Below are 27,500 nucleotides of genomic sequence, written 5' to 3'. Positions count from 1 at the left end.
CAGAGCAGGTGTAACAGTAGATGACCAGACGCTCCTCTGACCTGCTCATCTGTAACACTCAGAGCAGGTGTAACAGTAGATGACCAGACGCTCCTCTGACCTGCTCATCTGTAACACTCAGAGCAGGTGTAACAGTAGATGACCAGACGCTACTCTGACCTGCTCATCTGTAACACTCAGAGCAGGTGTAACAGTAGATGACCAGACGCTACTCTGACCTGCTCATCTGTAACACCCAGAGCAGGTGTAACAGTAGATGACCAGACGCTACTCTGACCTGCTCATCTGTAACACTCAGAGCAGGTGTAACAGTAGATGACCAGACGCTCCTCTGACCTGCTCATCTGTTTGGGGACCCGGGGAGAGCGCAGCGCTGCTTCAGCCCAGAGAGACGGCACCCTGGCCGGCTGCATCCCTCTCTGAGGAACCTCCCCTCCAGACACGTTGCGCATGGAGAACTCAAACCAAGCGATTAAGCAGGATGGAGAGTAGTGTCCAACCGATATGCTTTTTTTTAAGGCTGATCCTATACCGATTTACTATATTTGTGGCTGATATCCCAATATTGGGTGGCAGATATTAAACTCACTCGCTCACTCAAACTTCCCATTTACTGCTGACTTGTACTGTTTGTAACATGTCTTGGAGTTTGCACAATAAATACATTGGAAAAAAAATACATTACTGATAGCAGATATTTGTAAAAGTGTGAATATTGGCCCGATATATCGGTTAACCGATTAATCGGTCGGACTCTAATGGAGAGTACCTGGAAGACGTCACTTCAGCCCCTGAGCTCTGGCTTCTGGGTATGCTCTGCAGGCTGGCTACACTGGGGTTACCACCGATACACACACACACATACACACACAAACACATGCACACACACAAACGCACGCACACAACCACCCCCCCCCACACACACACACACATACCCACATACACACACACACAGTCTGCCCGGTCCTCAGAACCAGTGGACAGCTTGGTAAACACGGCAAAAGCCTCCAAATATGGTCCCCTGACCCCTACCCCTCCCTACTTCTCTCCCTCCATCTCTCTCCCTCTCTCATTCTAACTCCCTCTCTCTCCTTCTCTCTCTCTCTCCCTCTCTCTCTCTGGTGTTCAACACCAGCACATACGAGGCTCCTCTGGAATCTCGGGGATAGTATTTTTAGCGCTCTACTAATGGGTGTCATGGTGGTTCAGATGTGCAAGGTGCCTTTTGTTGTGGTCAAGCAAGAACTGTATGCCAAACTAAAACGTCCCAACACAAATCCCAAACTGCAAGTCAAACACGGTTCTGTATGCAGACTCAGAGATTCTTGATCATTCTGTACACCTGTTTCTACATCTTCTTCCATCCATCCATCGTCATCCGCTTATCCGGGGCCGGATCGCGGAGGCAGCAGTTCCAGCAGGGGGCCCCAGACATCCCTTTCCCTAGCAACATCAACGAGCTCTGCCTGGGGGATCTTTAGCTGCTCACAGAGATGTAATCCCACCACCTGGTCCTGGGTCTACCCCGCGGTCTCCCAGCTGGACATGCCTGGAACACCTCCCTAGGGAGGCGCCCAGGAGGCATCCTCACTAGATGCCTGAACCACCTCAACTGACTCCTTTCGACACAAAGGAGCGGCAGCTCTACTCTGAGTTTCTCACAGATGACTGAACATCTCACCCGATCTCTAAGGGAGAAACCAGCCACCTTCCTGAGAAAACTCATCTTAGCCGCTTGTATTCTTGATCTTGTTCTTTTGGTTATGACCCATCCTTCATGACCATAGGTGAGAGTAGGAACGAAGATAGACCTGTAGATCGAGAGCTTTGCCTTTTGGCTCAGCTCTCTTTTCATCACAACAGTGCGGTAAAGCGATTGCAGATCCGCTCCTGCTGCTCCGATTCTCCGGTCAAACTCCCACTCCATAGTCCCTTCACTCGTGAACACTCCCAGATACTTGAACTCCTTCATTTGGGGTAAAGACTCATTCCCTACTCAGGTGCTGACTTTCATCCCAGCTGCTTTGCAGTTGGCTGCAAACCGATCCAGAGAGTGCTGGAGGTCACAGGCCGATGATGCCATGAGGACCACATCATCTGCAAAAAGCAGTGACGCAATACCCAGCTCACCGAACTGCAAACCTGCCCCTCCAAGGCTACGCCTCGATATCCTGTCCACGAAAATCACAAACAGGATTGGTGACAAAGGGCAGCCCTGACGGAGGCCAACCCCTACCGGAAACAAATCCGACTTACTGCCGAGGACATGGACACAGCTATCGCTCTGGGTGTACAGAGATTGGATGGCCCTAAGTAGGGACTCCCTCACCCCATACTCCCGCTGAACCCTCCACAATATCTCTCTAGGGACCCGGTCATAAACCTTCTCCAAACCCATAAAACACATGTAGACAGGTTGGGCAAACTCCCAGGTCCCCTCCAAGATCCTTGCGAGAGTGAAGAGCTGGTCGATGGTTCCACGACCAGGACGGAATCCACATTGTTCCTCTTCAATCTGAGGATTGACTATCGGCTGGACCCTCCTATCCAGCACCTTAGAGTACACTTTCCCTGGAAGGCTGAGTAATGTGATGCCTCAGTAGTTGGCACACATCCTCTGGTCCCCTTTTTTGAATATTGGGACCACCACCCGTCTGCCACTCCTTTGGCACTGACCCAGACTTCCACGCAATGTTAAAGAGGCGTGTCAACCAAGATAGCCCCTCAACAGCCAGCGCCTTCAGCATTCCCGGACGGATCTCATCAGTCCCTGGGACCTCACCACTGTGTTGTTTGACTACGTCAGTGACCTCCTCCAGGGGAATTGACGATGACACCCCTTCATCTTCCAGCTCTGCCTTGATCGTAGAGGGTGGATTAGTCGGGTTTCCTCACTGCTCCTTCCACCGAAGTTTAGTTTAGTTTAGTTTATTTGGATCAGGACAGTGCATATTGATGAACGTGTAAACAAACATGTAAATATGCCAGATTGTAGCCCGGAGGCTAGTTTCCATCTGGAGTCCATTAGGCAGGTTGATGTTACAAAACAAGTTACAAGAGGTACATATATAAAACACAGACACAGTACAATATATAAAACATAGAAAAATGTCATGCAGTTAGTCGTGTACACATTTTTGGTTGGCTCTAAGCCACACCTTTAGATGCCCCTTAAAGGTGGCAAGAGTGGGGCAATCCCTTATGAATAGGGGGAGGCTGTTCCAGATTGCGGACCCCTTGTAAGATAAAACAATTTGGCTAAAAGAGGTTTTTCTAAAAGTAATCACACAGTCCCTATTTGCAACGGCTCTTGTGAGCCGAGTTAGGTTGGTGGTGGATCTGTATATAATAAACTCATTCAGAGGGGGTGGCGCTAGACCATGAAGCACTTTGTAGATCAGGCACACAGAGGAGAAGTAACTGAAATTTTCAAAGCTTAGAATGTTGTATTTTGCTAAAATGTTGCAGTGGTGATAAGTAAAAGGTTTTCTGTCCAGAATCTTTAAAGCTTTTTTGTATAGGAGTTCAACTGGTTTCAATGTTGTTGCACCTGACATAGACCAACTGGTTATACAGTAGCTCAGATGTAAAGTGCTCCTTTCATCTTCATCTTCTTGTTTACCTTAAAGCAGGGGTCTCAAACTCGCGGCCCGCGGGCCATCTGCGGCCCGCCACACCCCTCCATCCGGCCCGCGACATGATGTCAGAAATATAATGTAATCCGGCCCGCAAAATAATTTCTTGTAAACGGCGCCGGCAGGCAGGCCTACAATGCAAAATTCAAGTCGCTCAAACGTGGGGCGAAATTCTGTTATTGTGCGCAGCGCGCGAGGTGAACGATGCAGTCACAGGTGCAATCAATCGGCATGCAACTATGAACGGAATGCAGCTCGCCACCGAGAGGCTGTTTTCATGGTTAACTAACGTTAGGAACACAGACAGTTTCAAGAAAGATGGACATTGCAGTATTTTTTGTAGAGTTCAATGGAAATGCTACCTGCCTGATATGCAAGAACAAAGTCGCCGTTCTGAAGGAATATAATGTCAAGGGCTGACGTCTCAGTCTTTCAAGATAAGTGTCTAGCCAGAAATAGAGTAGTAGCCTACACATGTATTCAAGTGTCTGGTAAGAAATGGAAACAAACTTGAACTTTAATAAATGCAAGAAGCTAGCTACAGGTCTAGGGCAGGCTTACAGTAGTGATGCATCTTGCAGCTAAAACAGAATAAAGTACAAATGTAAGCTATTCAAGATCAAATAAAAGTAAGGAAAAAATATTTGCAGTACTAACTGTTAAAATATATTAAAATGAATGGAAACCGGTTTGAATTTGTATGATGAAAATGTTAGTTATGGAATAGTCTTGCAACATTTAGTGACTGAGTTGTGAGTCTAGTTATGGAAATGAAAAATGACATTTTCCGAAATATTGCACTTTCTTATAGTTAGTAGTAGTTGAAGTTGACGTGGCCCTCCTATGAGTTGACGATACCAGCAGTGGCCCCAAGCCAGTTTGAGTTTGAGGCCCCTGCCTTAAAGCCATCAAGGTTCTCATGTGTACTTGTCAGGTTCTCACGTGTACTTGTCAGGTTCTCACGTGTACTTGTCAGGTTCTCAAGTGTACTTGTCAGGTTCTCACGTGTATTTGTCAGTGTTTCCTCAAAATGAGCAGCTTGTCACAATGACAGTGGACAAGTTCCAGAAAGCAACAACCAGAGAGCTCTCACCTAGACAGAGGGATCACAGCGGGCCACAACACCACTGTGAGATGCATTTAGACTGAACCTCTGCCTTCTCCCTCTCTCACCCCACAAATCTCCCATTATAGCTCTAGTCAAATAAACACCGACCCGGCTCTGACCAGCTCTGCCAGCAGCTGCTCTGAGAAGCCAGATCCAGACTGGGTAGAACCGCTGATAGAGCCGTTTTGTTCCAAGCCAGATGGAGGTTCTGATCATGCGGTTTCCCTCTGAGGTACAGTAGGAGAATAGTTGTTATTCTGCAACTGTGACGTCTGTTTATGCCAACTGGAAACAATTCACCTCCTCAGTCTCATCAAACACATGTTCTTCTGTTACCAGGCTGATTCAGAGAGCAGTTTGTATATACCTCCCTCTCCCTCTCTCTCCATCTCTCTCCCTACCTCTCCATCTCTGTCTCTATCTCCATCTCTCTCCGTCCCTCCATTTCTCTCTCCATCTCTCTCCCTGTCTCTCTCCATCTCTTTCTCTGTCTCCCTCTCCCCCTCTCTCTCCATCTCTCTCTTTCTCCCTCTCTCCAACTCTCTCTCCCTCTCTCCCTCTTTATCTCCTTTTCTTTCTCTCTCCCTCTCTTTCTTTCTCTCCATCTCTCTCCCTCTCTCTGTCCCTCCCTCTCTCCTCTCTGTTATGTATAGCTCCCTCCTGGAACACAGACTATCAGAACAATGCTGGCTCAACTAAGCCTCCTTGACCTACATCAGCTGGTCTGATCAATAGGCATCAGGGGGAAACAGGAGGTACAGGGGAGCAGGTGAATCAAACACCTTTGGGAGCATCAGGGTCAACACCATAGAACACAGGAGAACAGGGTCATCAGGGTCAACACCATAGAACACAGGAGAACAGGGTCATCAGGGTCAACACCAGAGAACACAAGAGAACAGGGTCATCAGGGTCAACACCATAGAACACAGGAGAACAGGGTCATCAGGGTCAACACCATAGAACACAGGAGAACAGGGTCATCAGGGTCAACACCATAGAACACAGGAGAACAGGGTCATCAGGGTCAACACCATAGAACACAGGAGAACAGGGTCATCAGGGTCAACACCATAGAACACATGAGAACAGGGTCATCAGGGTCAACACCATAGAACACAGGAGAACAGGGTCATCAGGGTCAACACCAGAGAACACAAGAGAACAGGGTCATCAGGGTCAACACCATAGAACACAGGAGAACAGGGTCATCAGGGTCAACACCATAGAACACAGGAGAACAGGGTCATCAGGGTCAACACCATAGAACACATGAGAACAGGGTCATCAGGGTCAACACCATAGAACACAGGAGAACAGGGTCATCAGGGTCAACACCAGAGAACACAAGAGAACAGGGTCATCAGGGTCAACACCATAGAACACAGGAGAACAGGGTCATCAGGGTCAACACCATAGAACACAGGAGAACAGGGTCATCAGGGTCAACACCATAGAACACAGGAGAACAGGGTCATCAGGGTCAACACCATAGAACACAGGAGAACAGGGTCATCAGGGTCAACACCATAGAACACAGGAGAACAGGGTCATCAGGGCCAACGCTGGAGAACAGTGTCATCGGGGCCAGTGGTGTACAGCTGTGCCAGGCTCCAGCAAACCAGGGGCTTCAAAGTAAAACATCCATGGTGGGTAACGTCAACACAGATGCCCTCTACCGCTGAGCAGAAGGCATGAGGCGATGATGATGGCTAGGGATCCCCCCCGGTTGGCTGTGAGTGCAGAGGGGAGGAGAGGAGCATGGCCGGGGGGGGGGGGGGGGGGCTGTCTCAGGGCCTGCTGAGCAGATGTTGCCCCTGACGACCTGCCGACAACGTGGAACGACTGGCGGTCTCGTCTCTTTCATGGTCCCAGAACCTCCGGGACCCGCAATCAAGCAACGACTTCTGACTGCTCACACTGACAGCGTGCTGTTTGTCTTCTCCTGCGCAAGGATAACAAACAACTTCTTGTACGAAGTTGTCTAGTCCAGCATCAACACACACCAGTCACCTGCAGCTACCGCACAGCATCAACACACACCAGTCACCTGCAGCTACCGCACAGCATCAACACACACAGTCACCTGCTGATATCGCATCTGAGGCAGGTGGCCCAGCTCTGAGGGAATGAGGAGTCGCTGGTTCTGGATGGGACAAGGCCACTTGTCAGGTGATTTCCCATCAGTCATTGCCATAAGCGGAGGTACTGTACCTAGCCCCAACACTAGCTCATAATTGAAAGTCGCTTTGGATAAAAGTGTCTGCTCGAATGACGTAAATCTTCAAAGGACGGTAACCTTTCACAAGAAAGGTAGAACATGGCAGGGCGCAGTCACGCGGTACATGATTGGACGAGACCCTCAGCTCAGCAGAGGTGGAGCGCAAACAGAACTTTGGGCATCTGAGAAATGGTATTGTCATAGCTACTAGTGTTGTCATGGTACCACAATTAGGACCCACGGTATGATACCAGTCAAAGTATCACAGTTCTGGGTAGTATCGCGACACCACGGCAAAAATTAGGCAGATGTGACTTTTGGCATTTATAAAAAGATTAATTGCACTTACTCGCACTCTGATAAAGCTTTCTGTCCATTTCTAGACATTATAGTTTTAAGGAACTTTACCCCCCTCTTTTTTAGAAACTGCCTCCTGGTTACCACATGCATGATCTGATTTTAAAAAAACGACTGACCATCATATTGCCATAAACAGTGTACACTATAAAACAGGTAGCTAACAACAAGCCTAGAAATTTACCTCAGCTTAGCAAGTGAGCAAGCTCATATGGCATTTTGGGACGTAACGTTCGTTCGCTTGTCTTTGAAATTGAGAGTTTAACATGTTTTTTGAATGATTTTTCACGGTGCCCACCCACATCCATTGTATGACCAAAACGGTGGTAGAGCAATTATCAGACTTTCTCAAAAGTTCTAGTTTTGTCAACATTTTGATCTGAACCATTGTATATGATCATAAGTAACCTTAAAACAGGGCTAAACATGCGTTTTCCCTTTACTACTCCTTTAAGGCTGATTTGTGAATGACAGTCTTGCATTCTGACACATTTCCATGTCGCATTTCCCCCCTCACACTCGAAATAAACTAGTCCATCAACAAAGTTGCTGCACTTGTTACCGCTCTGTGCAGACCGGCAGATTATACTAGAGGACCTGCTGATGACGTACAGTATCGGTCTTGAAGGGGTGTTCCATTTCATAGGGGAAGATTTCAACCCACTAGCCCTTGACACTCTGTTCCTAGGGGCGAGGGGTAAAAATGAGAAATAGAATTGGGCCTAAGACTTCCGAGGGTGGCTGAATGAACAGGATCAGAAGAGAGGAAGAGCATCAGGGGGCCAAGCGGGATTCTGACCACCCTCCCGAGCACAGGAAGGACAGGGGAGCGTCCATGTGTGAGTCCAGCCACCTGTACAGGACCAAATCTGGTCTCAAGAAGACTCTCCTAGCCAATCAAGACCTTCCATCTGCCTTGCCAGTGACTTCGGAGTGTGGGGTGAGGGGGTGAGCTTCTCTTCGCAGGCTCTTTGGCCCGAGAGCGCTGACATGATGAGAAGAAAGAAAAGCATTTATCTAAGGACACACACAACGTTGACTCTGAAACTATGCTACTCAGGCACAAGGTGACATTGATCCACAGCTATGCGGTGAGGCCAATCAAACGTGCTCCAGCTCTGTGTAATCTGTATGCAGCTCTGTGTGTAATCTCAGCTCTGTGTGTAATCTCAGCTCTGTGTGTAATCTGTATGCAGCTCTGTGTGTAATCTGTATGCAGCTCTGTGTGTAATCTCAGCTCTGTGTGTAATCTGTATGCAGCTCTGTGTGTAATCTCAGCTCTGTGTATAATCTGTATGCAGCTCTGTGTGTAATATCAGCTCTGTGTGTAATCTCAGCTCTGTGTGTAATCTGTATGCAGCTCTGTGTGTAATCTCAGCTCTGTGTGTAATCTCAGCTCTGTGTGTATCTGTATGCAGCGACGATTTGGTCACTGAGGACTTTTTGTACTGACTATAAACGTGCCAATCAAGGGGTCAGCCCAATATAAGCTCCAAAGCAGGTCGTGCTGGTGCAGAGGAGGGATTCATATACGTCTTCAGGCTCACAGGTGAAATATTCTAATTTGGGGGGGGAATGTGTGCGTGCATGAGTATTGAGTCAGGGATGGATATCAACAGATACCAGACCTCAATGCCCCCCATCCCCACCCCTTTCTCACCCTCTCTCTCTATCTCCCTTTATCTGTCTTTCTCCATCTCTTCTAAACCAAAAGCACTACCATCCCTTCCACCCCCCCCCCCCCCCTCAGCTATCAGGAGTAGCAGACCCCCATGCCCTGGCTGAAGGATCACATGTGTTATTGTGAGGGCCCAGGCGCCTGTCTGAGCCTGGCACCTTATATGGCAGCCCATGAGACAGTTGGTCTGGTCATGTGCTGCTCGGAGGAGAGGGAGGAACGGCAGCACTCAGAGTTAAGAAGTGAGAGACTGAGAGATAGAGAGAGAGTGAGAGAGAGGGAAAGAGAGAGAGGGAGATAGCTAGGGAGAGAGAGAGGGAGGGAGAGAGCGAGACAGAGAGAGTGAGAAAGGGAGAGTGAGACTGGGAACGAAGGACAGAACGACAGAGAATGCGGGGGCCTCTGTTTTTATTGTCGTTTTTCTAAGAGGGTCATCGCAACGCGTCGCTCCAGCGTTTCACACAGGGATTGAGTTTCCAGCTCTGCTCTTGTCTCTGTGAGGAGCTGTAACACCCTCGGAGGCCCTGCCTGAGCCTGGGGGAGGGGGAGGGCAATTAGCAACCCACTGGTTACCCAGCTAAGACAGAAAGGGGGGGGGGGGGTCTTCTGGGAAACATTGGAGGTCTGGCAAGAACAATATGGGTTGTTGTTGCTGGGGACTAAAGGTGGACTAGGGGGAGACTAGGGGGGACTAGAGAGCTCTAGAGATGAAAGGGGAGACTAGATGAGACTAGAGGTTTAGCAGGGGGGCTAGAGGGGACTAGGGGCCTAGCAGGGGGACTAGAGGGGACTAGGGTCTAGCAGGGAGACTAGAGGAGACTAGGGTCTAGCAGGGAGACTAGAGGGGACTAGAGGAGACTAGGGGTCTAGCAGGGGGACTAGAGGAGATGAGGGGTCTATCAGGGGGACTAGAAGAGACTAGAGTCGACTAGACCGGACTAGGGGTCTAGCCGGGAGATGAGAGGAGACTAGGGGTATAGCAGGGGGACTAGGGGTCTAGCAGGCTAGCAGGGGGACTAGAGGGGACTAGGGGTCTAGCAGGCTAGCAGGGGGACTAGAGGGGACTAGGGGTCTAGCAGGCTAGCAGGGGGACTAGAGGGGACTAGGGGTGTAGCAGGGGGACTAGAGGAGACTAGAGGAGACTAGGGGTCTAGCAGGGGGACTAGAGGAGATTAGGGGTGTAGCAGGGGGACTAGAGGGGACTAGAGGGGACTAGGGATCTGTTGCACCAGCTGGGCGCAACCTGGACGTAAGACCAGGCTGGACGTAAACAGTGTTTTAAGCCCAACGGAGAATTTAGACCTGTTGCACCTCCCAGTCACAGGACTACGTCTGGGGTTACACCGCTTCCATGGTGACACATTTATATGAAAAATAATTGGCAAACTTCGGTATGGTGCGTTTAACATAATAGACTACACGACCAGAAGGCTTTCAGACGCAAGAGGGTTTAGAGAGATCACGCAAACCCTCTCGATATATATGGAGACAGAGACCCAATAGAAAGATTTGGCTTCAGGAGGTCTGATCTGTTTTAATGAATTGATGAACCATCTCCCCAGCTTCAACGTGCAGCTGACAGGAAGCGTGCCTTGTCCCCAGCATCACAACTGTTGATTGCGCTTAGGTTTTATGCACATGGCTCATTTCAAAACACCGTGGCAGACATGATTAAAGTGAACCGGTCAACCGCTTGCCGAGCGATTAGAAGAGAGTCTCTGGCCCTACAGTCACACTTGCCGCATCACGTCAACCTGCCTACCCAGCAAGAGGCCGCGCGCACCGAGGAAGCATCAGGTCAACCTGCCTACCCAGCAAGAGGCAGCGCGCACCGAGGAAGCTTTTAGGATCACCCGCTGTGGCTGGATGCATCGATGGGATTCGTACGGATTCAGGCCCCATCAAGAGATGAATATCTTAAACCGAAAGAGCTTTCACTCCATGAACATCCAAGTCGTGTGTGATTCCAGCATGAAAGTACTTGATCTAGTTGCGAGGTGGTGCGGGTCTGCTCATGACGCACGCATGCGAAGGGACAGTGCTTTAGCCAGAGTCTGTGGGGAGGGACAGCTGTAAGACCTCTGCTGGGAGACAGTGGATACACGCTGAAGACGTGGCTGATGACACCCATAGTGATAATGGCACCCCGGACTGAACAGGAAGGACACAACAATCTTGTGCATTCAGACGACATCAATCATTGAACGCTGCATCAGAGTTTTCAAGCGCAGGTGTGTGTGTGTGTGTGTGTGTGTGTGTGTGTGTCACTGAGCTCACCCTTGCTCATAATATAATGTGTAGGAATACCCTCCATTCATTTTCTATTCTAAATTATGAAAAAGTGGAATAGAACCCGCACACCATATTTTCTATTCTAAATGATGTCATAAGAAATACGGATGGAACCCGAGAGACCCGGTAGAGTTGTACACATGTAGGCTATAGGCTATAATTGTGTGACTATCTAATCTAAATTCAGAAATATGCTGTCATCCTCAAAAGTGTAGGAGTCGAAGGAGAGCCGTCGCTCAAGAAGTTGAATTTCCAAGTTCAGTTTATGCTTCTCCAGTTCAATCTTCTTCTTCTCGAGCCACAGTTTTTAAGTGTCCATCTCCACTCTTAGGATTTCTTTCTGGACCCACGCGCGTAGACGGTCCGGACTGCGTCTGGCCCTTGCAGGAGAGATTGGCCGGGGTCTGTTTGGCGCTGCTGTAGGCCTACTTGGTGCTGACATGCTGGGAGTCTTTATACCGTCATCCGACTCTGCAATAAGGTGGCTTTATTAGGCCTACAGACAATTTCAACTTGGCCGAAGCTATCCTACAAACTTCACGTCCAGCCTAACCTTGACCTTGGTTGCTGATGTGGAGGCTGCTGCTGCTAGATGAGCTGATAGAGACGGATGCCTGACAGTGAAGCGTGGTCTCAGGCTGGGACAGCGTCATCGAGGGCTGTCTGTGCCCCTAAGCCCATTGAAGGAGGGCGCATTATCCCCCCCGAACAGATCAATTATTATAGAGCTGTATGGAGATATTTTGGGCAACGGGCCGTCGTCTGTTGGGGGATTCTTTATAAGACCTGGCAACCCATCTTTCCATTTCTTTTTCACCTCTTCCTATGTCCGACAGCCAACTCCTCCTGCACAATCATTCACTGAGCCACCTCTTCCTCCTGCACAATCATTCACTGAGTCACCTCCTCCTCCTGCACAATCATTCACTGAGTCAACTCCTCCTGCACAATCATTCACTGAGCCACTTCCTCCTCCTGCACAATCATTCACTGAGCCACCTCCTCCTCCTGCACAATCATTCACTGAGCCACCTCCTCCTCCTGCACAATCATTCACTGAGCCACCTCCTCCTCCTGCACAATCATTCACTGAGTCAACTCCTCCTGCACAATCATTCACTGAGTCAACTCCTCCTGCACAATCATTCACTGAGTCAACTCCTCCTCCTGCACAATCATTCACTGAGTCAACTCCTCCTCCTGCACAATCATTCACTGAGTCAACTCCTCCTGCACAATCATTCACTGAGTCAACTCCTCCTCCTGCACAATCATTCACTGAGTCAACTCCTCCTCCTGCACAATCATTCACTGAGTCAACTCCTCCTGCACAATCATTCACTGAGTCACCTCCTCCTCCTGCACAATCATTCACTGAGCCACCTCCTCCTGCACAACCCTGATGGTGTTATGTTTAGATGTGAGAATTGGCCTATATTTGCTATGAAGCTCTATAATTGTACGTGTTTCTATGTCTGTGTATTCATCTTGCGTCTTTTAGTCTCCATTTTCATTGCTTTCAACGTAAAAACTCTGTTACTTAGTAACCGCTGTAAGAGAATGTATCCCCTTGAACGCATAACGGAGTGATAGAATGTATCCCTGTGAGCGGTATCATAACGGAGTGATAGAATGTATCCCTGTGAGCGGTATCATAACGGAGTGATAGAATGTATCCCTGTGAGCGGTATCATAACGGAGTGATAGAATGTATCCCTGTGAGCGGTATCATAACGGAGTGATAGAATGTATCCATGTGAGCGGTATCATAACGGAGTGATAGAATGTATCCCTGTGAGCGGTATCATAACGGAGTGATAGAATGTATCCCTGTGAGCGGTATCATAACGGAGTGATAGAATGTATCCCTGTGAGCGGTATCATAACGGAGTGATAGAATGTATCCATGTGAGCGGTATCTTAACGGAGTGATAGAATGTATCCCTGTGAGCGGTATCATAACGGAGTGATAGAATGTATCCCTGTGAGCGGTATCATAACGGAGTGATAGAATGTATCCCTGTGAGCGGTATCATAACGGAGTGATAGAATGTATCCCTGTGAGCGGTATCATAACGGAGTGATAGAATGTATCCCTGTGAGCGGTATCATAACGGAGTGATAGAATGTATCCCTGTGAGCGGTATCATAACGGAGTGATAGAATGTATCCCTGTGAGCGGTATCAAAACGGAGTGATAGAATGTATCCCTGTGAGCGGTATCATAACGGAGTGATAGAATGTATCCCTGTGAGCGGTATCATAACGGAGTGATAGAATGTATCCCTGTGAGCGGTATCATAACGGAGTGATAGAATGTATCCCTGTGAGCGGTATCATAACGGAGTGATAGAATGTATCCCTGTGAGCGGTATCATAACGGAGTGATAGAATGTATCCCTGTGAGCGGTATCATAACGGAGTGATAGAATGTATCCCTGTGAGCGGTATCATAACGGAGTGATAGAATGTATCCCTGTGAGCGGTATCATAACGGAGTGATAGAATGTATCCGTGAACGCGCAGGCGTAGTTTAAGATGGTGTAACAGGCGTAAATATTCATCACAATGCTGGACATTGCTAGGCCTGACGTAGGTCTTACACCTAACTTTTTTATTTCTAGCAGGGGGACTAGAGGAGACTAGAGGGGACTAGGGGTCTAGGAGGGGGACTAGAGGAGACTAGAGGGGACTAGGGGTCTAGGAAGGGGACTAGAGGGGACTAGAGGGGACTAGGGGTCTAGGAGGGGGACTAGAGGGGACTAGAGGGGACTAGGGACTAGGAGGGGGACTACAGGAGACTAGAGGGGACTCGGGGTCTAGCAGGGGGACTAGAGGAGACTAGAGGGGACTAGGGGTCTAGGAAGGGGACTAGAGGGGACTAGAGGAGACTAGGGGTCTAGGAGGGGGACTAGAGGAGACTAGGGGTCTAGCAGGGGGACTAGAGGAGACTAGAGGGGACTAGGGGTCTAGCAGGGGGACTAGAGGGGACTAGAGGAGACTAGGGGTCTAGCAGGGGGACTATAGGGGACTAGAGGAGACTAGAGGGGACTCGGGGTCTAGCAAGGGGACTAGAGGAAACGAGAGGAGTCTAGGGTTCTAACAGGGGGACTAAGGGAGACTAGAGGAGACTAGGGGTCTAGCAGGGGGACTAGAGGAGACTAGGGGTCTAGGAGGGGGACTAGAGGAGACTAGAGGGGACTAGGGGTCTAGGAGGGGGACTAGAGGGGACTAGGGGTCTAGCAGGGGGACTAAGGGAGACTAGAGGAGACTAGGGGTCTAGCAGGGGGACTAGAGGAGACTAGGGGTCTAGCAGGGAGACTAGAGGAGACTAGGGGTCTAGCAGGGGGACTAGAGGAGACTAGGGTTCTAGCAGGGGGACTAGAGGATATTAGAGGGGACTAGATGATATTAGAGGGGACTAGGGGTCTAGCAGGGGAACTAGAGGAGTCTAGGATTCTAGCAGGGGGACTAAGGGAGACTAGGGGAGACTAGGGGTGTAGCAGGGGGACTAGAGTGGACTAGGGGTCTAGCATGGGGACTAGAGGATATTAGAGGGGACTAGAGGGGGCTAGGGGTCTAGCAGGGGGACTAGAGGGGACTAGGAGTCTAGCAGGGGGAGTAGAGTGGACTAGGGGTCTAGCAGGGGGACTAGAGGATATTAGAGGGGACTAGAGGGGACTAGGGGTTTAGCAGGGGGACTAGAGGGGACTAGGAGTCTAGCAGGGGGACTAGAGTGGACTAGGGGTCTAGGAAGGGGACTAAAGGAGACTAGGGGTCTAGCAGGGGGACTAGAGGAGACTAGAGGAGACTAGGGGTCTAGCAGGGGGACTAGAGGAGACTAGGGTATTAGCAGGAGGACTAGAGGGGACTAGGGGTCTAGCAGGGGGACTAGAGGAGACTAGAGGGGACTAGGGGTCTAGGAGGGGGACTAGAGGGGACTAGGGGTCTAGGAAGGGGACTAGAGGGGACTAGAGGAGACTGGAGGGGTCTAGGGGTCTAGGAGGGGGACTAGAGGAGACTAGGGGTCTAGGAGGGGGACTAGAGGGGACTAGGGGTCTAGGAAGGGGACTAGAGGAGACTAGAGGATACTAGAGGGGACTAGGGGTCTAGGAAGGGGACTAGAGGGGACTAGAGGAGACTGGAGGGGTCTAGGGGTCTAGCAGGGGGACTAGAGGAGACTAGAGGGGACTAGGGGTCTAGCAGGGGGACTAGAGGATATTAGAGGGGACTAGAGGGGACTAGGGGTCTAGCAGGGGGACTAGAGGGGACTAGAGGAGACTAGGGGTCTAGCAGGGGACTAGAGGGGTCTAGCAGGCTAGCAGGGGGAGTAGAGTGGACTAGGGGTCTAGGAAGGGGACTAAAGGAGACTAGGGGTCTAGGAGGGGGACTAGAGGAGACTAGAGGAGACTAGGGGTCTAGCAGGGGGACTAGAGGAGACTAGGGTATTAGCAGGAGGACTAGAGGGGACTAGGGGTCTAGCAGGGGGACTAGAGGAGACTAGGGGTCTAGCAGGGGGACTAGAGGAGACTAGAGGGGACTAGGGGTCTAGGAGGGGGACTAGAGGGGACTAGGGGTCTAGGAAGGGGACTAGAGGGGACTAGAGGAGACTGGAGGGGTCTAGGGGTCTAGGAGGGGGACTAGAGGAGACTAGGGGTCTAGGAGGGGGACTAGAGGGGACTAGGGGTCTAGGAAGGGGACTAGAGGGGACTAGAGGAGACTAGAGGGGACTAGGGGTCTAGGAAGGGGACTAGAGGGGACTAGAGGAGACTGGAGGGGTCTAGGGGTCTAGCAGGGGGACTAGAGGAGACTAGAGGGGACTAGGGGTCTAGGAGGGGGACTAGAGGGGACTAGAGGGGACTAGGGGTCTAGGAAGGGGACTAGAGGGGACTAGAGGAGACTAGAGGGGACTAGGGGACTAGGAGGGGGACTAGAGGAGACTAGAGGGGACTAGGGGTCTAGGAAGGGGAATAGAGGGGACTAGGGGTCTAGGAGGGGGACTAGAGGGGACTAGAGGAGACTAGGGGTCTAGCAGGGGGACTATAGGGGACTAGAGGAGACTAGAGGGGACTCGGGGTCTAGCAAGGGGACTAGAGGAGACGAGAGGGGACTAGGGGTCTAGGAAGGGGAATAGAGGGGACTAGGGGTCTAGGAGGGGGACTAGAGGGGACTAGAGGAGACTAGGGGTCTAGCAGGGGGACTATAGGGGACTAGAGGAGACTAGAGGGGACTCGGGGTCTAGCAAGGGGACTAGAGGAGACTAGAGGGGACTAGGGGTCTAGGAAGGGGAATAGAGGGGACTAGGGGTCTAGGAGGGGGACTAGAGGGGACTAGAGGAGACTAGGGGTCTAGCAGGGGGACTATAGGGGACTAGGGGTCTAGGAGGGGGACTAGAGGAGACTAGAGGGGACTAGGGGTCTAGGAGGGGGACTAGAGGGGACTAGGGGTCTAGCAGGGGGACTAAGGGAGACTAGAGGAGACTAGGGGTCTAGCAGGGGGACTAGAGGAGACTAGGGGTCTAGCAGGGGGACTAAGGGAGACTAGAGGAGACTAGGGGTCTAGCAGGGGGACTATAGGGGACTAGAGGAGACTAGAGGGGACTCGGGGTCTAGCAAGGGGACTAGAGGAGACGAGAGGAGTCTAGGGTTCTAACAGGGGGACTAAGGGAGACTAGAGGGGACTAGGGGTCTAGCAGGGGGACTAGAGGAGACTAGGGGTCTAGCAGGGGGACTAGAGGAGACTAGGGTTCTAGCAGGGGGACTAGAGGATATTAGAGGGGACTAGGGGTCTAGCAGGGGAACTAGAGGAGTCTAGGATTCTAGCAGGGGGACTAAGGGAGACTAGGGGAGACTAGGGGTGTAGCAGGGGGACTAGAGTGGACTAGGGGTCTAGCATGGGGACTAGAGGAGACTAGGGGAGACTAGGGGTGTAGCAGGGGGACTAGAGTGGACTAGGGGTCTAGCAGGGGGACTAGAGGATATTAGAGGGGACTAGAGGGGACTAGGGGTCTAGCAGGGGGACTAGAGGGGACTAGGAGTCTAGCAGGGGGACTAGAGTGGACTAGGGGTCTAGCAGGGGGACTAGAGGATATTAGAGGGGACTAGAGGGGACTAGGGGTCTAGCAGGGGGACTAAGGGAGACTAGGGGAGACTAGGGGTGTAGCAGGGGGACTAGAGTGGACTAGGGGTCTAGCAGGGGGACTAGAGGATATTAGAGGGGACTAGAGGGGACTAGGGGTCTAGCAGGGGGACTAGAGGGGACTAGGAGTCTAGCAGGGGGACTAGAGTGGACTAGGGGTCTAGGAAGGGGACTAGAGGAGACTAGGGGTCTAGCAGGGGGACTAGAGGAGACTAGAGGAGACTAGGGGTCTAGCAGGGGGACTAGAGGAGACTAGAGGGGACTAGAGGGGACTAGAGGTCTAGCAGGGGGACTAGAGGAGACTAGGGGTCTAGCAGGGGGACTAGAGGGGACTAGAGGTCTAGCAGGGGGACTAGAGGAGACTAGGGTATTAGCAGGAGGACTAGAGGGGACTAGGGGTCTAGCAGGGGGACTAGAGGAGACTAGGGGTCTAGCAGGGGGACTAGAGGAGACTAGAGGGGACTAGGGGTCTAGGAGGGGGACTAGAGGGGACTAGAGGAGACTAGGGGTCTAGGAAGGGGACTAGAGGGGACTAGAGGAGACTAGAGGAGACTAGGGGTCTAGGAAGGGGACTAGAGGGGACTAGAGGAGACTAGAGGGGACTAGGGGTCTAGGAGGGGGACTAGAGGGGACTAGAGGAGACTAGGGGTCTAGCAGGGGGACTAGAGGGGACTAGGGGTCTAGGAGGGGGACTAGAGGGGACTAGGGTAAGAAAAAGACAGAGGGGTCTAGGGGGGACTGAAGACTAGAGCCTAGAGACTGGATGTTGAGTTAGGAACCTAATTAGTTCTGCCGTGTGTGTATGTATTGGGGTTCACTATGGCTCAGAGTGTCTGTTCTAATGCCAAGCCTCCTGTGTTTCACATCTCACAAGGAGATCTGGACCTGAAGTCCCAGTCCGGCAGCCAGGGCCCAGACAGCCTGAGCTGTGACCACAACAGTCAGGAGCTGAACAAACAGACACACTATTAAATAACTCCTCTGGTTTTCTTTTTACAGTACAAATTTCCTTCTCCCATAAAATCCCACTACTTCATTTTCAAAGACAACTGGGATCTAGCCGATGGCTTGCAGATGTTGCGTTATCTTTCCCACTGAAAAAAGCACATGCAGTAAGGCTAGGTTTGACCTGTTTTAGTGTATTTGGCACAGGCTTTACGCCTAAAACATTTATAAACAAAGGCGTAAAATCCGGCTTTACACCTCTGTTTATGAACATGTTATAACAGTTTGTGTACCATGGTTCAGACGGGGTTATTTGAGGACAGGCCTCCCATGAGAGTCCCCAGGGATAGACCCACTATCGCACTAATGACTTTGTGTGGTAGCTAATCTGATGAAGCCAATTACCTGCACATGCAACATGTTCTTGCTTCTGCAAAATTGCTTCCATACGTACAACATAATCTGTGAGATACTGCACTGCCAAAACTGTTCAGTTAACGACATACCTACAGGGAGATACACGCTCTGCAGAACCCTATCCAAGTCACTTATAACCCTTTTGGTTTCTATATACTGTAGAACCCCTTAAATGGTGTAGTTTGGAATCCAAAGTGGTTCTTTCTGACCTGAAAAGTCTGGACCCTTCTTAGAAAAGGTTCCACTACAGGAACAAATAATTCTGCAAAGAACCCCATTCGCCTCCGCTCCTGCAGGCTCCGCCTCCGCCGCTCACCACAAACCTAACCGTGGTCAAACGAGATGGGTTGGATTCACGGGGGTCTCATCTCAGTCTGGTCCACACAGGGTCTAACACAGTCTGGTCTAAAACGGTCTAACACAGTCTGGTCTAAAACGGTCTTACACAGTCTGGTCTAAAACGGTCTAACACAGTCTGGTCTAAAACGGTCTAACACAGTCTTGTCTAAAACGGTCTAACACAGTCTGGTCTAAAACGGTCTAACACAGTCTGGTCTAAAATGGTCTAACACAGTCTGGTCTAAAACGGTCTAACAGTCTGGTCTAAAACGGTCTAACACAGTCTGGTCTAAAACGGTCTAACACAGTCTGGTCTAAAACGGTCTAACACAGTCTGGTCTAAAACGGTCTAACACAGTCTAGTTCCTCACATCCCATGCCTAGAAGTCATCCGTCTGGCTCTCATGCTGTCCACCTACCTGCTCCACGCGGATCTCGTACTCCCCGTTCAACTTCTTCCCCCGGAAGTACTTGGCCCTGCAGGGAAACCAGGCAGGGGTCAGCAGAGAAGAAGAGGAGCGACGGCTGCAGCACTGTGAGCTTTCAAACTAGCTTCAGACTGTCAAAATACAAGACTACAGCTACTGCATGATATTAACCAGGTGAACACAATTCATGCTTAGTCCTGGATCAGTTCACAAAGATCTGCAGACTACACCGTCATTTGAGAACCTCTCTTGGATGGTGTGGTCATGTATGTATATCAGTGTACCTCTGTTTTTGTCCCTAAGACCATTTAATTTTCATTTCAAACCTTTATTTATACTCGTGAAGCACTGAGGTTTCCCTCATTTACAGTGATGACAAGTTTACTGTACATAGAGACACAACTCAATCAACTAAACAAATGCAATGTAATTAAAAACAGTTACAGGTTGAAGTACATAGGTCTAGAGCCATGGACTTAAACTCTGTGACTGAAGGAAGTACCTCAAGCTTTAGAGTCTGTTGTAAGGTATTTATGTATAAGGAGCATCATGGAAAAAAGCAGCCCTTCTAAGTTCAGAATGCACTCGAGGAACCCTGAGAACAAGCCGATCATTAGATTGGGTCTGGTAGGAGCCAAGGCTCCAGTCCAACAGACGAGATGTAAGGTGGAAGTTTACCAATAATGGCTTTGAAAATAAACAGATAACAGTGATAGTTACGCCTTAGAGAAAGAGATGGCCAGACTATCTTATGATTAAGAACACAGTGGTGAGTGTCATCTCTATCACCAGTAATAAATCTTAGGGTGGAGTGGTACAGTAGACAGAGTCTAGGGGTTTCAGGGTAGTCACAGAAGCATGTCTATAGATTGTGTCACCATAGTCTAATACTGATAAGAAGACCGCTTGAATAATTATCTTCCTGCTGAACATAGGAAAGTTGGAACGGTTTCTGTACAGGAAGCCAATTTTCTGCCGCAGTTTAGAGACTAGATTATCTGCATGAAACTTGAAAGTTGTCATCCCAAAGTTATCATCCAACCACAAACCAAGATATTTGTACTCTGTGACTCTCTCAATATGCAGGCCATTAGCAGTTGAAAGGTGGAGTTGATCATAATCAATAGTCCTAGCTCTAGAATATGACATGTACTTGGATTTACTAGGATTAAGGGCTAGTTTAAGATTTGGGAGAGGTTCTTGTAGTACATTAAAAGCTGTAGTAGTTGCAGGTTAACAATGGCTTCCTGAACAGTATCCGCAATACAGTAGACAACTGTATCATCAGCATATAAATAAACATGACAGCCAGTTAGCGTAGAGACAATATCATTAATAAAGATGGAGAAAAGGACAGGACCCAATACCGAACCCTGGGGCACACCTTAGGCCAGAGACAGGAAATCTGATTGGATGTTATCCGATTTTACACACTGACACCTTGATGACAGATCATCCTGAAACCAGTGACAAGCATCTCTATCCAAACCAATACTAGATAGTCTATTTAAAAGCAGCTGGTGATCGACTGTATCAAATGCTTTTGAGAGATCTACAAGAGGGCAGCACAGTGTTTCCTGTTGTCTAATGCCCAGATGATGTCATTAGTGAGACGAGTGACAGCTGAAATAATACTATGATGAGCTCTAAACCCAGATTGGTGAGGACTTAAAACAGAAGGACTTGAAAGAAAGGGGTGTCGTGATGTTACGGCTCGCATGCCCTCGCCTCCACAACCGCCTCCCTCTCTCCCCTCTGGGCCCGCTGCGCGCTCGGGGACGCCTACGCGCTCTACCGCACGTCGCATCGGCCCGGGCATACAACGCTCTGACTCTCCGGAGTTTCCCCCCACTGCCGGGCGTTCCCCGTCTCCGGCCAGCTCCGCGGACTCGGCAGTCTCCTCCCTCTCCGGTGACGAAGAGTCGGATCCCGACATGCCCAGCACATCGGCCCGTGCGCAAAGACAAGAACGGCGCGCTCGTCTCCGACGATGACGCGGGCGCGGCTCTACTCACCGGTTTCCATTTATCATCACCACACCTGTCCCTCGTTCTGCAATCACCTTCAACCTCTACAAGAACCTGGTCTACACTCCACTCATCGCCAGATCTTACCATAACCCACATGTGGTAAAGTATAGCCTAGCCTACAATCTCCTTACCCGTATTTTGTAGTGTTTTTTCCCGTTCCCCGTTTTGTGATTACTATCACTCACCCTACCTCTCCTCCTCGTCTCTCCAGTTCCTGCCTGACCTACGCCTGTACGATTACCCTGCTCCTGCCTGACCCACGCCTGTACGACAACCACGCTCCTGCCTGACCATCGCCTGTACGACAACCCCGCTCCTGCCTGACCATCGCCTGTACGACTACCACGCTCCTGCCTGACCATCGGCTGTACGACTACCACGTCCCCCTTTGTGTTATCTCATTAAATCGCCCCTCCGGGCTTTACCGTCCCTTGCCTCCTCCTTTTCCTGTTGCGCCTGGGTCCCTAACCAAACCCTCACAGTAAGATCTGGCCCGTTTGGACCCAGCCAACATGGAGGAGAGACCTGCACCTCCCGGACTACTCCAAGCCCTCCCACAGACCCAAGCTGTGCAATTGCAGCAGGAATCCGCCCAACAGCAAGCCCAGGACGAGCGACTGAGGGGCCTCGCTACTCTGGTCTGCACCCTGTCCGACCAGGTCACCGCGCTCAGTGCCCGCCTGGCTCCGTTCCTGAACCCCACCGCTCCACCAAACCGGGAGCCCCATCTCGCCTCCCCGGCCCCCTACGACGGGACGTTCACCCTCTGCCGGGAGTTCCTCATGCAGTGTGAGTACGTGTTTGACCTCCAGCCAAGTATGTACTCCACTGCGTCGGCTCGGATAGCCTACATCGCCAACCTAACCACGGGACGGGCTCGCCGTTGGGTCATGGCGGGTCGCGAGGGCGCAGCTGCCTACATGCAGGACTACACTGCCTTCGTGGCTGAATTCAGGACCGTGTTTGACCACGACGTCCACGGACAGGACGCGGACGCTGCTCTCTCCGCCCTCACCCAGGGTCCCAGTTCCGTAGCGGACTACGCCACGGAGTTCCGCATCCTCGCTGCCCGTTGCCCCTGGAACGAGTCTGCCCTGTACAGCGCTTTCCGACGGGGCCTAGGGGAGGCCATGAAGGACAGCCTGGCTGGAAGAGACAGACCAGCGACCCTGAACCAACTCGTCTCCCTCTCCATAGCCATTGACGAGCGCCACCGGGAACGCAGGCGCGAGCGGGCGCACCAACACCACAGCGCACCCGGACCGTCTCCACCTCCCTCTACCGGCCTCTCTCGGCCTGCCCCGGCCTCCCTCGCCCCCCCAAACACCGCTGGAGAGGAACCCATGCAACTGGGTTGGACCCGACTGACCCCTGCAGAGCGTGAGCACCGGAAACAGAACGGGCTGTGCATATACTGCGCTAGCCCAGCGCACGCCGTCGACTCCTGTCCCTCTGCACCTCCCAGGGCGGCAAAAAGAGTAGGCTCACTCGCCAGGGGGTACCGAGTAAGCCGGCTCATCCATCCCCAATCCCGGACCCGTGCCGCCAGGTTCACTGTCACCCTCGCCTGGCAGGGGCACACGCTCTCCGTCCCTGCCCTCATCGACTCCGGTGCCGACGAGAGCTTCGTGGACGTCCAGTTCGCCCACAAAGCGGCGCTCCCTCTCTCCCCTCTGGAGAGGCCCCTCTCGGCTTTCGCCCTGGATGGCCATCCCATGGGCCCCATCACGCACCGGACCCTGCCCCTCACCCTCACAGTCTCGGGAAACCACGTGGAGGATGTCCGCCCCTTCGTCATCCACTCTCCCGACGCTCCATTCATCCTAGGGAGGCCCTGGCTGGAACTCCACACCCCTCATGTCTGCTGGAGCTCGGGGCACATCCTCAGCTGGAGCACCACCTGCCACGCCCGCTGCCTCCGAGCTGCTCAGACCTCCACTCGGGTTGACCGGCCCCGTCCCGCTCCTCCGGACCTCTCCACGGTCCCTTCGATGTACCACGACCTCGGAGAGGCCTTCAGTAAGGAGCGCGCCCGCACACTCCCCCCTCATCGACCCTACGACTGCGCCATCGAGCTCCACCCTGGCGCCCCTCTCCCAGCCAGTCGTCTCTACAACCTCTCCCTCCCGGAGAAAGCAGCCATGGACACCTACATCTCCGAGTGCTTGGCCGAGGGTCTCATCCGACCATCTCGATCCCAGGTGGCAGCGGGGTTCTTCTTCGTTAAGAAGAAGGGAGGTGATCTGAGGCCGTGCATCGACTACAGGCTGCTCAACAACATCACGGTCAAGAACAAATATCCACTCCCCCTCATGAGCTCCAACTTCGAACCCCTCATCGGTGCCACCATCTTCACCAAGTTGGACCTCAGGAAAGCTTATCACCTGGTGCGTATCCGTGAGGGGGACGAATGGAAGACCGCCTTCAAGACCTCCCGTGGACACTACGAGTACCTCGTCATGCCCTTCGGCCTCACCAACGCCCCCGCCGTCTTCCAGGCGCTTATGAATGACGTGCTCAGGGACATGCTGGACGTTTTTGTGGTCCTCTACCTGGACGACATCCTGGTATTCTCCAGGAGCGCTGAGGAGCACGTCCAACACGTCCGCATGGTCATCCAGCGTCTCCGGGAGAACTGCCTGTATATTAAGGCGGAGAAGTGCACCTTTCACTCCTCATCAGTGGAGTTCCTGGGGCTCATTGTGGAGGGAGGCCTGACGCGACCCGACCCCCGCAAGATCAAGACCGTGGTCGAATGGCCTCAACCCACGACCCGGAGGCAACTTCAGAGCTTTCTTGGCTTCGCTAACTTTTACCGCCGTTTCATACGGGACTACAGCCGGGTAGCAGCTCCCCTCACCCACCTCACCTCATCCCTGCGTCCGTTCGTCTGGACACCGGCTGCCAGCGCTGCCTTCTCCACGCTCAAGGAGTGCTTCACCACCGCCCCGGTCCTTCTCCATCCTGACCCCTCCAGGCAGTTCGTGGTCGAGGTGGACGCATCGGACACAGGCATCGGTGCCGTTCTGTCCCAGCGGTCAGTGGAGGACCAGAAGTTGCACCCCTGTGCCTTCCTCTCCCGCCGGTTCACCCCAGCTGAGGTGAATTACGACATCAGGAACAGGGAGTTGTTGGCGGTGGTGGGGGCCTTGGAGGAGTGGCGCCACTGGCTTGAGGGCGCCGAACACACCACCCTCGTCTGGTCAGACCACAAGAACCTGACCTTCATCCGGGCGGCCAAGCGCCTCAACTCCCGCCAGGCGCGGTGGTCCCAGTTCCTCGGGAGGTTTGATTTTACCCTCACCTTCCGGCCCGGCTCCCGCAACGCCAAGGCCGACGCGCTGTCCCGCCTCCACGCGCCCGAGGCGCCCCCCGCGGAGCCTGAGACCATCCTGCCGGTCTCGCGTGTCATAGGGGTGGTCACCATGAACATCGAGGCAGTGGTGAGGCAGGCCCAACGCGCCCAACCCAGTCCGGTCAACGTTCCTCCTCGCCGGCTCTTCGTGCCTGACTCGGTCCGGTCCCGGGTGCTCCAGTGGGGCCATGCCAGCCGGTTTGCGTGCCATCCCGGGGTTCACCGCACCCTCTCCTTCCTGAGCCGACGGTTCTGGTGGCCCTCCATGAGGTCCGACGTCCGGGAGTTTGTGGTCGCCTGTCCCGTCTGCTCCCGCAGCAAGGCGTCCCACCAGCCCCCGGCTGGCCTCCTGCGTCCTCTCCCGGTCCCCAGCCGTCCCTGGTCCCACATCGCCCTGGACTTCATCACCGGTCTTCCCCCCTCCAGGGGCAACACGGTCATCCTCACCGTGGTGGACCGGTTCTCCAAGGCGGTCCATCTGGTGGCGCTCCCCAAGCTCCCGTCCTCTGCGGAGACAGCTGAGCTCCTCGTCCAGCATGTCTACCGGCTCCACGGTCTCCCCGGAGACATTGTCTCGGACCGTGGGCCTCAATTCACCTCCCAGGTCTGGAGGGCCTTCTGCAAGGAGATCGGCGCCACCATCAGCCTCTCCTCTGGCTACCACCCGCAGACCAACGGCCAGGCCGAACGGGCCAACCAGAGCCTGGAGTCCGCTCTCCGCTGTGTGTCGGCTCTCCACCCCACCTCCTGGAGCATGGACCTACCCTGGGTCGAATACTCCCTCAATGCCCTGACCAGCGCTGCCACTGGCAGGTCTCCGTTCGAGTCATCCCTCGGGTGCCAGCCCCCGCTGTTCTCTCTCCAGGAGTCGGAGGCCTCCGTCCCCTCCGTCCAGGCCCACCTCAGCCGCTGTCGCCGTGTCTGGAGGGAGGTCCGCAGGGCCCTGCTCCGCTCCAACGAGCGCTCCTGCCGCGGGGCCAACCGCCGCCGCACTCCTGCTCCGGCGTATCGGCCCGGTCAACGTGTCTACCTCTCCACCGCTGATCTTCCGCTCCAGGTCCCCTCCAGGAAGCTGGCTCCGCGCTTCGTTGGGCCCTTCGAGATCGACCGTGTCCTGAACCCAGCGGCGGTACGCCTTAAGCTCCCTGCTTCCATGCGGGTACACCCTGTGTTCCACGTGTCCAAGGTCAAGCCTGTCTCCTCGAGTCCCCTCATGCCTTCTGCCCCGGCTCCTCCGCCTCCCCAGATGGTCGACGGGCATCCCCAGTGGACGGTTCGGCGGCTGCTGAAGGTGCGCCGCCGGGGTCGGGGTTTCCAATACCTGGCGGATTGGGAGGGGTACGGCCCCGAGGAGTGCAGCTGGATCTCCAGGCAGCTCATTATGGACCCGTCTCTCCTCCGGGACTTCTACCGGGCCCATCCTGACGCCCCCGGTCGGTCGCCAGGTGGCTCCCCTCGGGGGGGGGGGTCCTGTTACGGCTCGCATGCCCTCGCCTCCACAACCGCCTCCCTCTCTCCCCTCTGGGCCCGGTGCGCGCTCGGGGCGTCCTACGCGCTCTACCGCACGTCGCATCGGCCCGGGCATACAACGCTCTGACTCTCCGGAGTTTCCCCCCACTGCCGGGCGTTCCCCGTCTCCGGCCAGCTCCGCGGACTCGGCAGTCTCCTCCCTCTCCGGTGACGAAGAGTCGGATCCCGACATGCCCAGCACATCGGCCCGTGCGCAAAGACAAGAACGGCGCGCTCGTCTCCGACGATGACGCGGGCGCGGCTCTACTCACCGGTTTCCATTTATCGTCACCACACCTGTCCCTCGTTCTGCAATCACCTTCAACCTCTACAAGAACCTGGTCTACACTCCACTCATCGCCAGATCTTACCATAACCCACATGTGGTAAAGTATAGCCTAGCCTACAATCTCCTTACCCGTATTTTGTAGTGTTTTTTCCCGTTCCCCGTTTTGTGATTACTATCACTCACCCTACCTCTCCTCCTCGTCTCTCCAGTTCCTGCCTGACCTACGCCTGTACGATTACCCTGCTCCTGCCTGACCCACGCCTGTACGACAACCACGCTCCTGCCTGACCATCGCCTGTACGACAACCCCGCTCCTGCCTGACCATCGCCTGTACGACTACCACGCTCCTGCCTGACCATCGGCTGTACGACTACCACGTCCCCCTTTGTGTTATCTCATTAAATCGCCCCTCCGGGCTTTACCGTCCCTTGCCTCCTCCTTTTCCTGTTGCGCCTGGGTCCCTAACCAAACCCTCACACGTGAGAGGCTATCCAGAGTGTCCATGTTTTTGACGCTACAGTACAGTTTGCAGTCATAACATTATGCAGCCAAACCAGCCCGGAAATAAGCCTTTGTTTATTTGGTTGAAGGACGTCTGAACGTTTCAAGAGATTTTTCCAAAATACTACCAGTCACAGAGGCTTTTCATATTTGATATGATTAGTTTGCTGCATAGCGTCAAAGCAACAGACACTCTGGACAGCCTCTCACTACAGGACATGCCAAGAGGTCGTCATGTTATATAACCTCAGTCATAA

The 27,500-nt window shown here is 52.7% G+C and overlaps 1 protein-coding gene across 1 annotated transcript in view; it reads right to left on the bottom strand.

The window, feature by feature from the left end:
• The window catches only part of syn3 (synapsin III), a gene marked incomplete at both ends in the record, with an annotated part of 186,109 nt that overhangs the window by 138,494 nt on the left and 20,115 nt on the right, over positions 1–27,500 (bottom strand). The window contains 1 exon segment of the mRNA XM_084447780.1: positions 19,550–19,607. Within this exon segment, the coding sequence (XP_084303906.1) occupies positions 19,550–19,607 (58 nt within the window).

The sequence above is a fragment of the Borostomias antarcticus genome (assembly GCF_949987555.1).
Source record: "Borostomias antarcticus genome assembly, chromosome: 13".
Taxonomy (NCBI): domain Eukaryota; kingdom Metazoa; phylum Chordata; class Actinopteri; order Stomiiformes; family Stomiidae; genus Borostomias; species Borostomias antarcticus.
Note: the sequence above shows the minus strand (reverse complement) of the source record. Positions and strands in the feature narration are given on the sequence as shown.